General features: G+C 41.1%; 1 protein-coding gene across 3 annotated transcripts in view; it reads right to left on the reverse strand.

The window, feature by feature from the left end:
• Positions 1–12374, reverse strand: part of LOC126248053 (protein transport protein Sec16A-like) — a 252926-nt gene that overhangs the window by 194946 nt on the left and 45606 nt on the right. For all 3 annotated transcript variants that reach the window (XM_049948690.1, XM_049948689.1, XM_049948688.1), the window contains exons 3-4: positions 9059–9477; positions 7094–8759 (exon numbers count right to left, since the gene is read on the reverse strand). In XM_049948690.1, the coding sequence (XP_049804647.1) occupies positions 7094–8759; positions 9059–9477 (2085 nt within the window). The remainder of the gene's footprint in view (positions 1–7093; positions 8760–9058; positions 9478–12374) is intronic.

Below are 12374 nucleotides of genomic sequence, written 5' to 3' on the forward strand. Positions count from 1 at the left end.
CTTTCCTGATGAGGCAACAGTTTGTTGCGAAAGCTTGAATTTTGTGTGTGTGTTTGTGTTTGTTTGTGTGTCTACCGACCTGCCAGCGCTTTCGTTCGGTAAGTCACATCATCTTTGTTTTTAGATACATAAATGATCTGACAGATAGGTTGAGCAGCAATCTGCAGCTGTTTGCTGACGATGCTGCAGTATACAGGAAAGTGTCATGGTCGAGTGACTGTATGGGGATGCAAGACAGACTCGGACACAGTTTCTAGTCGGCGTCACGAATGGCAGCTCGACCTAAATGTAGAAAAGGTACATTAATGCAGATGAGTAGGAAAAATAATCCTGTGATTTTTAAATACAGCATTAGTGGTGCTGCTCATCACGGCCACATCGATTAAATATCTAAGTGTAACACTGCAAAGTGATACAAAATGGAATGAGCGTCTATGGACAGTACAGAAGTCTAGCTCGTCAGTAAAGGAAACTGTGTACGGAACATTACTGCAACCTATTTTTAAGTACCGCTCAAGTGTTCGGGATCCTCACTAGCTTAAATTAAAGGAAGACATCGAAATTATTCAGGGGTGTGCTGGTAGATTTGTTACCAGTAGGTTAGGTTCGATCAACACGAGAGTATTACAGTGATGCTTTGTGATCTCAAATGGGAATCACCAGAGGAAAGAAAATGTTCTTTTCACAAAACACTACTGAGAAAATTTAGAGATCATCATTTGAAGTTGACTGCAAAACAATTCTGCTGCTGCCAAAATACATTTCACACAAGGAACACAAAGATGAGAGAAATTACGGCTCATACAGAAGCATATAGGCATTTTTCCCATGTTCAAAGTGGAACAGGAAAGGAAATGACTAGCAGTGGTACAGTGTACCCTCCACAATACACCACACACAGTCACTTGTATAGTACGTATGTAGATGTACATCACAGTGTGCGGTTGAGGGTACTTCTAGTAGCCCCTTTCCTGTTCCGTGCACAAATGGTGCACGGGAAGAACAATTGGCGTCAAGCATTTGTACGAACTTAAATATCTTCAATTTTTTCTCTCTTGTTCATTAAACGATACGTATATGGGAGGAAGGAATAAGTCGCCCGACTCTTTTTGGAACATCTACTATCTGTAGCTGACTAGAATCTTCACAACATTTTTGCGCCTATTAAACTAACCTGTGACCCACATCATCCCTCTGTGTCTCTTCGCTTAATCCACAGACAAATTGATCTGAGACTAATGAGCAAGACTACAGAATCAGTTGACCAAGTGTTTGGAAAGCTACTTATTATGATGGTGAATTACATTTTCTTAGGATTCTCAGCCTAGCACCTGATTTTCTTATAACTAATTTCACACGGATGGATACTCCTGAATTTTTTACAGATGTCAGTATTTCTTGGGATTTATGTCAACAGTGAAATATAGCTGTAATTTGTCTTTCTGCCTATTTATGTGCAAAACTTTACATTTATTTACACTGAGGGTCAACCGCCAATCCTTGCAACAAACAAGTGTCGATCCTCAATGGATCTTCCTAAATTTTGGTACAATTTTCTAGCATTTAACTTATCTACTTTTTTATCTCACACTTTAACTCTGTTGAAATTGATTTCTCACACTTTAACTTTGTTGAAATTGATGTGCTGAATCCTATTTGCTACAAAATCCTGAATCCTGGCACAAAACTGGTTTGAAATTCAATAAACTTGAATTTTGTTCAGTAAGCAACAGTGCAAAACTGTACTGAATGCCTTCTGGAAACAAAGGAACACAGCATCAACTTGGGCACCATTATCTACGGTCCACTGGACCGATGGATAAACAGACACAGCAGAGTTTAACAAGATTTTTGTTTGCAGAATCCTTGATAATTCCTACATAGGAGATTTTCATTCTCAGAAAAGGTCCTAACTCACAAGCAAAACATATGTTCCACAGTTTTCCATAGACTGAAATCAGCAACATAGTCCTATAATGAATACATGTCTCTGACAACACGTATTGAAAAGGTTTCAGTGTGCGCCTTTTCCCAGCGGCTGAAAACCCTCTGATGCTCCAGCATCTTGAGATACACAGCTGCTAAAAGGGGAGCAAATTCTTTCACATAACCGGGTACAAAATTGTATAGGAATATCGTTAGGTCCAGTTGCTTTTCTTCTGATAAGTGATTTTAACCGAGTTTCTAATATGCATTCACTTAACTTCACATCTGCAATTTTGAAATTGCGGTGATAATTGATTGGATTGCCCCCCATGAACCATGGACCTTGCCGTCGGTGGTGAGGCTTGCGTGCCTCAGCGATACAGATGGCCGTACCGTAGGGGCAACCTCAACGGAGGGGTATCTGTTGAGAGGCCAGACAAACATGTGGTTCCTGAAGAGGGGCAGCAGCCTTTTCAGTAGTTGTAGGGGCAACAGTCTGGATGATTGACTGATCTGGCCTTGTAACATTAACCAAAACGGCCTTGCTGTGCTGGTACTGCGAACGGCTGAAAGCAAGGGGAAACTACAGCCGTAATTTTTCCCGAGGACATGCAGCTTTACTGTATGATTAAATGATGATGGCGTCCTCATGGGTAAAATATTCCGGAGGTAAAATAGTCCCCCATTCGGATCTCCGGGTGGGGACTACTCAGGAGGACGTCGTTATCAGGAGAAAGAAAACTGGCGTTCTACGGATCGGAGCGTGGAATGTCAGATCCCTTAATCGGGCAGGTAGGTTAGAAAATTTAAAATGGGAAATGGATAGGTTAAAGTTAGATATAGTGGGAATTAGTGAAGTTCGGTGGCAGGAGGAACAAGACTTATTGTCAGGTGATTACAGGGTTATAAATACAAAATCAAATAGGGGTAATGCAGGAGTAGGTTTAGTAATGAATAAAAACAATAGGAGTGCTGGTTAGCTACTACAAACAGCATAGTGAACGCATTATTGTGGCCAAGATAGACACAAAGCCCATGCCTACTACAGTAGTACAAGTTTACATGCCAACTAGCTCTGCAGATGATGAAGAAATAGATGAAATGTATGACGAGATAAAAGAAATTATTCAGGGAGTGAAGGGAGACGAAAATTTAATAGTCATGGGTGACTGGAATTCATCAGTAGGAAAAGGGAGAGAAGGAAACATAGTAGGTGAATATGGATTGGGGGGAAGAAATGAAAGACGAAGCCGCCTTGTAGAATTTTGCACAGAGCATAACTTAGTCATAGCTAACACTTGGTTCAAGAATCATAAAAGAAGGTTGTATACATGGAAACCGAGCGAGGTGGCGCAGTGGTTAGCACACAGGACTCGCATTCGGGAGGACGACGGTTCAATCCCGTCTCCGGCCATCCTGATTTAGGTTTTCCGTGATTTCCCTAAATCGCTTCAGGCAAATGCCGGGATGGTTCCTTTGAAAGGGCACGGCCGATGTCCTTCCCCATCCTTCCCTCACCCGAGGTTGCGCTCCGTCTCTAATGACCTCGTTGTCGAAGGGACGTTAAACACTAATCTCCTCCTCCTCCTCTTATACATGGAAGAATCCTGGAGATACTAAAAGGTATCAGATAGATTATATAATGGTAAGACAGAGATTTAGGAACCAGGTTTTAAATTGTAAGACATTTCCAGGGGCAGATGTGGATTCTGACCACAATCTATTGGTTATGAACTGCCGATTGAAACTGAAGAAACTGCAAAAAGGTGGGAATTTAAGGAGATGGGAACTTGATAAACTGAAAGAACCAGACGTTGTAGATAGTTTCAGGGAGAGCATAAGGGAACAATTGACAGGAATGGGGGAAAGAAATACAGTAGAAGAAGAATGGGTAGCTCTGAGGGATGAAGTAGTGAAGGCAGCAGACGATCAAGTAGGTAAAAAGACGAGGGCTAATAGAAATCCTTGGGTAACAGAAGAAATATTGAATTTAATTGATGAAAGGAGAAAATATAAAAATGCAGTAAATGAAGCAGGCAAAAAGGAATACAAACGTCTCAAAAATGAGATCGACACAAAGTACAAAATGGCTAAGCAGGGATGGCTAGAGGACAAATGTAAGGATGTAGAGGCTTGTCTCACTAGGGGTAAGATAGATACTGCCTACAGGAAAATTATAGAGACCTTTGGAGAGAAGAGAACCACTTGTATGAATATCAAGAGCTCAGATGGCAACCCAGTTCTAAGTAAAGAAGGGAAAGCAGAAAGGTGGAAGGAGTGTATAGAGGGTTTATACATGGGCGATGTACTTGAGGACAATATTATGGAAATGGAAGAGGATGTAGATGAAGATGAAATGGGAGATAAGATACTGCGTGAAGAGTTTGACAGAGCACTGAAAGACCTGAGTCGAAACAAGGCCCCGGGAGTAGACAACATTCCAGTAGAACAACTGATGGCCTTGGGAGAGCCGGTTCTGACAAAACTCTACCATTTGGTGAGCAAGATGTATGAGACAGGCGAAATACCCTCAGACTTCAAGAAGAATATAATAATTCCAATCCCAAAGAAAGCAGGTGTTGACAGATGTGAAAATTACCGAACTATCAGTTTAATAGGTCACAGCTGCAAAATACTAACGCAAATTCTTTACAGACGAATGAAAAAACTGGTAGAAGCGGACCTCGGGGAAAATCAGTTTGGATTCCGTAGAAATGTTGGAACACGTGAGGCAATACTAACCTTACGACTTATCTTAGAAGAAAGATTAAGAAAAGACAAACCTACATTTCTAGCATTTGTAGACTTAGAGAAAGCTTTTGACAATGTTAACTGGAATACTCTCTTTCAAATTCTGAAGGTGGCAGGGGTTAAAATACAGGGAGCGAAAGGCTATTTACAATTCGTACAGAAACAAGATGGCAGTTATAAGAGTCGAGGGACATGAAAGGGAAGCAGTGGTTGGGAAGGGAGTGAGACAGGGTTGTAGCCTCTCTCCGATGTTATTCAATCTGGATATTGAGCAAGCAGTAAAGGAATTGTAATTCTGTCAGAGACAGCAAAGGATTTGGAAGAGCAGTTGAACGGAATGGACAGTGTCTTGAAAGGAGGATATAAGATGAACATCAACAAAAGCAAAACGTGGATCATGGAATGTAGTCAAATTAAATCGGGTGATTCTGAGGGAATTAGATTAGGAAATGAGACACTTAAAGTAGTAAAGGAGTTTTGCTATTTAGGGAGTAAAATAACTGATGATGGTTGAAGTAGAGAGGATATAAAATGTAGACTGGCAATGGCAAGGAAATCGTTTCTGAAGAAGAGAAATTTGTTAACATCGAGTATAGATTTAAGTGTCAGGAAGTCGTTTCTGAAAGTATTTGTATGGAGTGTAGCCATGTATGGAAGTGAAACATGGACGATAAATATTTTGGACAAGAAGAGAATAGAAGCTTTCGAAAAGTAGTGCTACAGAAGAATGCTGAAGATAAGGTGGGTAGATCACGTTACTAATGAGGAGGTATTGAATAGGATTGGGGAGAAGAGAAGATTGTGGCGTAACTTGACTAGAAGAAGGGATCGGTTAGTAGGACACGTTTTGAGGCATCAAGGGATCACAAATTTAGCATTGGAGGGCAGCGTGGAGGGTAAAAATAGTAGAGGGAGACAAAGAGATGAATACACTAAGCAGATTCAGAAGGATGTAGGTTGCAGTAGGTACTGGGAGATGAAGAAGCTTGCACAGGATAGAGTAGCATGGAGAGCTGCATCAAACCAGTCTCAGGACTGAAGACCACAACAACAACAACAACAACAACAACAACAACAACAATTGATTGGAGGAACCCCATACAAATATTCTGCAGTAAAACTGTTTCAGGAAATGGAATTCATTATATTGGTTCTCCCCGTGTCTTCTTCCACTTTGGTGCCAGAATCATCACCGATCAACTAAATTGATGGTTTTGTTCTGTATACTGACTTAATGCACCTGCTCGTTGCCACACTAACAAGCAGGTGCATTAAGTCAGTGTACAGAACAAAACCATGAATGGATTCTGCAGTGTGCTAGCTTGTAACACAGTAAATTGAGTCAGACCCACATTGGATCTGCATGGAATTTCACCAATCATGGCTTGTAAAACGGACAGCCTCAGTGTGGTTTTTATGAGGTTTCCCACACTTCTTTAGGCAAATACTCAGAAAATACAATAAACAAGAAGTTAAAATACAATCAAACACAGACCACAGTTTACGGAATTCACAGATAAGTGGCAGGAATTCACAGACAAATGGCACACACACAACTTTTCTCCATAAAGCAACCAATGACTGTGGTAACAGGACGGGCATCGGGTTACATTAAATTAAATATGCATGCATGCATGAAGGAACACTGCATCAAATTTTACAGACACTGCACTAACGTATTTCATGCCAAAACCAAGGCAGTCTGACAAGAAAACTAAATAAATCTCTCCCCATGTGGGAATCACATAACTGTGTGAGCACTATGGGAAGCAGACATGGGGACATATGGAAGTTTGGATCTGTCCATGAAATGTGCTCTGACAGCCAAAGCAGTTAAGGTGACCACTTCCAGAAAGCATGCACAAAACACGGGTTCGGGTCCCAGTCCACCAAAAATTTTCATTTGTTTTTAGTAAATTGTACTGCTGCATTGATTTCACAAAATTTTATTCCATTTTTACCACGGGTACATCTCTCCCTCAATAAAGGATTATGATATATTTACTTCATTTGGATTTCAGTCTTCAAATGTCAACTATATTTGAATAGTGACTTAGAGAACAGCTGGCCAGTTATTCAGTCTTCAAATGTCAACTATATTTGAATAGTGATTTAGAGAACAGCTGGCCAGTTATCAATCAGTAATTACGCCATGTTCACATATTTCTGTATCCTCATAAGCAGATAAGCATGCACGGGAAAGGCAAATGCTATAAACACACACACACACACACACACACACACACACACACACACACACACAGAGAGAGAGAGAGAGAGAGAGAGAGAGAGAGAGAGAGTGTACATTCAGAAAGGAGGATAAGAATGGGAATGTATGTACAATCCTGTGAGAGTAAGACATAGAAACTGCAACTGATGAGGAAAAAGATCAATTACATCAAAACTGGATACACACCTGTCCAACTGGTACAGTGTGAAGTCTTGGCATGGGAGACACCGATTTCCGTTCTAGGACAGACTGTTGCATTTCCACAAAATCTGGACGTTCTTTGTTATCAGGCACTGTCTCAAGATTGACAGTGTCCTCTGTGTCATCTACAGTTCTTCTAGTCCTGACAGCAAGACTTTTTGGATCAGTCTTACCATTTGCTTCTGAAGAACCTGCAGGTAATGTATAGCCTCTGTTTGTGGCAGCATCAACTGTCGGTTTTGACTGATATGCATTATGATGTTTGCGGTTCAGTGCTTTATTTGCAGAATAGGGATTAGTCTTCGAACCTACATTTTGTGAGACAGTTGTAACTGTCCCTTCAACATTTCCATATACTGTCCGTGATTGGAAGTCTGTTTCAGGAGGTACTATTTCCACATTCTCAACATCCCCATTGCTTTGAGTGCAGTTCACATCAGATATATCTAAAACATTTGTACCAATACTTGCAGGTGCATGACATTCTGTCTCAATCCTATTTTCATTTGCCTCCAAGTTAACAGTAGCCAAATCTGAATCAATCTGAACAATGTCCTCTTGCTTGTTATCTACTGAATTAGTATCTGAAAAACTCTTACTTCTTTCTGGCTCTAGCACAGACACAATCTTGGTTTCATCTTGAGCCAATAAAGAAGCAACATGTTCCTTTGCTTCTGCAATACTGTTTGAATTATCCTTAGAGCTTTCTCCTGTGTCTGTAATATCAGCAGGAACACTGGAATCCCTGGGCTGTATAAGACCTTCTACTCTCTGGTCGTGAACACACTCATCTGCTACTTGTACATTTGCAGAGCTGCTACCATCACACTGCTGCACATCATTTGCACACACTGTATGTTTCACACTATCTGCCATTGCTGCAACATTTTCTAAATCATTTGCCTGTGGCATAGCTTCTTTATGGTCTTGCATTTGTGTACTCCTTACTGCAATTGAATCATTACATTCACCATTTCTAATATCATTACTAATGACGTCACTCGGTTGGTCTTTTCCTCCCACATCTGTAGTCCAGCTAGATTGGCCAGAAACACTTTCTTTGTAATGGTTGTCTACAGATGACATACTATCCGGTAATTCGCTCTGCCAAATATCTGTCACTTTATCTGTACCTAACACACCTTGATGTACACTAGTAATTTGATCAGTTCTTGCATAATCTGATTTTTCTGTAACATGTGTCACATTATGATCTGTGTTGTTAACATTTGTGTCTACAAATGTATTTTTTACATCTGTATCACTTAATGAAGGTGTAACACTAGAGAAATTCGTGGCAGTACTATTATCACCACTTGTGACACTAGCAGTGCTAGGTGTTTGCTCTGCATGATAAGTACTTGCATTGTTCTTCAGATTTTCACTTCTGTTATTCACTTGAGCCAATGACTGGGACGTATCACTGAATGAACTTGTTAGTGGTAAAGCAGATGCATTTGAGGCATTACTGTCAACTTGTGTCAAACTACTCTGATACATTGATGCTCCTTCAACAGACCAATTCCAAGTATGATCTGGATTACTGTTATTGTTTCCAGGACTGCTGCTATTGCCCCTATTATTGTTCTGTGGTTCTGTATAATTAGAGGAGTCATCCCAGCCCCAGTTCCAAGGATCTTGATTGGCATCTCTGGAAAACAATATATCATACATCAAAATGCAAAATGTCAAGACAGTACACAGAGTTACATACGCATAACAACTGTTATCATATTAAGTCATTTACTATTTTGTAAATTCATAATGGAAAATATTAGCAAATTGAAAACACATTTTAAGATTTTCTTCTTCCAGAAAACATTCTACTATCTGTGTAAGTAACACAATACACTCTCAAACAATCATTTTCTCCAAATCCACACAAATGAGAAACTGTGTTTTGAGGTGTAGACCCTGACAGTAGCACCCACATTCATGAATAATACTCACTGTGAATATCCTGCATACTGGTGATACTGTTGTTGCTGATGCTGAAAACTGTGAGACTGTTGATGGTGTTGCTGATGTTCAGGATGTTGTTGGTGTTGGTGGTGGTCGTGTTGGTGGTGGTGGTGGTGCTGCTGCTGCTGCTGCTGCTGTTGGTGTTGGTGTTGGTGTTGTTGCTGCTGCTGCTGCTGCTGATGATGATGATGGTGTTGCTGTTGATGATGCTGTTGCTGCTGGTGGTGGTATGCCACTGGCTGTTGGAACTGTTGGTGGTTAATCTGTGCTCTATCCCAGTCCCAAGATGGGGGACCAGATACTTCTGAGTGGTGAGGTTGCTGACTTGTTTTTATGTTATATGGTGCTCCATATGAATTGTAGAAATTCTGTGACGGGGCCTGATACTCAGTTCTGTTCTCCCACACCTGTACAAAACACATGCACTTTATATTATTAAGAGTAGATAATTTTTGTGTGTGTACTTCTTTACTTACTTTTTTTTATTTTTGAAAGTAGACTGGCAGTCTGATAATACATATTTTATACTGTTATAACAGTGTTACGCTTGGGGTCTTCTTGCAATTCTTACTTAATATTATGAAAATATTAACTGGTACATTGAAGACTTTATTTATGCGTTCCACTGTTTTGACATTTCAAAATAAGAAACTACACATTCACAAATTACCACAACTTCATCAGATTGTACATTGTCGTCTCTGATTTTGCCAGCTTTCAACATATCTATATCTAACGTGCTCCAATTGGTGATGCAAAATGTAACACCTCTGTCTGATACAGAGGTGACCACAGAACACTTGCCATCTTGTCAGTTCTGCGACACAATATTGGGGCTTCAACTGTGATTTATTTTGCTATAGTGCACAAAAGCTATTTTTGTACTAATTTTCTACTCAGGTGTTTTGATTGTTTACTTTATTTGCTATAAGTCTTTTAGGGCCTCATCTGAAGGCACTTCAGCACAGTTGTTGAAATACTACACAGCTTCAAGATACATTTTATTTTGGTAACTACACAGAAGTGCCTGGAGATGAATCTGTAAAACGTTTAAATCAACTGCAAATAAGGTAACAATGGAAATGAGTGTATGGCATCATTGGCCGGGAGGCCCCTACTCAGGAAAGTTCAGCCGCCAAGTGCAAGTCTTATTTCATTTGATGCCACACTGGGCGACTTGCGTACCGGTGATGAGGATGAAATGATGATGAGGACTACACAACACCCAGTCATGAGCCTAGAAAATCTACATCTACATCTACATCCATACTCCGAAAGCCACCTGACGGTGTGTGGCGGAGGGTACCCTGAGTACCTCTATCGGTTCTCCCGCCTATTCCAGTCTCGTATTGTTCGTGGAAAGGAGGATTGTCTGTATGCTTCTGTGTGGGCTCTAATCTCTCTGATTTTATCCTCATGGTCTCTTCGCGAGATATATGTAGGAGGGAGCAATATACTGCTGGACTCTTCGGCGAAGGTATGTTCTCGAAACTTTAACAAAAGCCCGTACCGAGCTACTGAGTGTGTCTCCTGCAGAGTCTTCCACTGGAGTTTATCTACCATCTCCGTAATGCTTTCGCGATTACTAAATGATCCTGTAACGAAGCGCGCTGCTCTCCATTGGATCTTCTCTATCTCTTCTATCAACCCTATCTGGTACGGATCCCACACTGTTGAGCAGTATTCAAGCAGTGGACGAACAAGTGTACTGTAACCTACTTCCTTTGTTTTCGGATTGCATTTCCTTAGGATTCTTCCAATGAATCTCAGTCTGGCATCTGCTTTACTGACGATCAACTTTATATGATCATTCCATTTTAAATCACTCCTAATGCGTACTCCCAGATAATTATGGAATTAACTGCTTCCAGTTGCTGACCTGCAATTTTGTAGCTAAATGATAAGGGAACTATGTTTCTATGTATTCGCAGCACATTACACTTGTCTACATTGAGATTCAATTGCCATTCTCTGCACCATGTGTCAATTCGCTGCAGATCCTCCTGCATTTCAGTACAATTTTCCATTGTTACAACCTCTCGATACACCACAGCATCATCTGCAAAAAGCCTCAGTGAACTTCCAATGTCATCCATAAGGTCATTTATGTATATTGTGAATAGCAACGGTCCTATTACACTCCCCTGCGGCACACCTGAAATCACTCTTACTTCGGAAGACTTCTCTCCATTGAGAATGACATGCTGCGTTCTGTTATCTAGGAACTCTTCAATCCAATCACACAATTGGTCTGATAGTCCATATGCTCTTACTTTGTTCATTAAACGACTGTGGGGAACTGTATCGAACGCCTTGCGGAAGTCAAGAAACACGGCATCTACCCGTGAACCCGTGTCTATGGCTCTCTGAGTCTCGTGCACGAATAGCGCAAGCTGGGTTTCAGACGACCATCTTTTTCGAAATCTCCAACCTGGCTGGGAATCGAACCGGGGCCCACTGGCATGGGAGGCGAGCACGTTACCATCCAGCTAGCAGGCGGATACGTAAACAATAAACACAGCCGAGTGGAAAATCAGCATGAAATTTGTCTTTATGCTCCACAGCAAAACACTGCGCACAGGTAAATGGTATGTGAGCTTCACAGAACTTGACATGCAAATAAAAATTTAACAACAGACTGTGATAACTTCATAGCCTGCTTTGACGTTGGATGGAAGCACCACTCTATCAAAGGTGAGTGAAAGAGTGTGTTTGGGCACTAAGGTTGAATCTAACTTTTTCATCACCCGATGGATGGCAATGACACCCTGATCAGAGAGGTACATTTGGATTTTGGCCTCGGTCAGACCATCAAGCAGCCTAGTGTAAATAACACCATGGGAAGAATTCAGAGTTCTATGGGCCTTGACACAAACAGGATAGCCATGGAGAAGCGAAGCGGCAATCAGTTGTTGTGCTTCAGAATCAAAAGAAGTCTCCAAAAGCAAAGTGCCATTCCATAAACGAGAGCAGGATTTGACAGGGCCAGCAATTGCACCAGCACCTTTCTGAACAATAAACAGATTTATCGTTGTTCAGTCTTTCACATCTTCAGCAAGTGAAACCACGAGGAACCATGGGGCAGCTGGAAGGGTCTTTGAATTGTTAGCATCATTCTGTTTATGTTTTGTAGACATTGATAGTGAAGGTGATAGGCTCACTGTGAGAAAAAACCCCCATGATTGCCAGCATCTCTGATGGCGCACTCCTTCCAACTGGGGACCCCCTTTACAAGGGGATTCACCCGCCTTAGGTGATTGTTCACACCTCCCGAACACCTGACAGAGGTACCAATCAGCAATTT

The sequence above is a fragment of the Schistocerca nitens genome, chromosome 3, assembly GCF_023898315.1.
Source record: "Schistocerca nitens isolate TAMUIC-IGC-003100 chromosome 3, iqSchNite1.1, whole genome shotgun sequence".
Lineage (NCBI taxonomy): Eukaryota > Metazoa > Arthropoda > Insecta > Orthoptera > Acrididae > Schistocerca > Schistocerca nitens.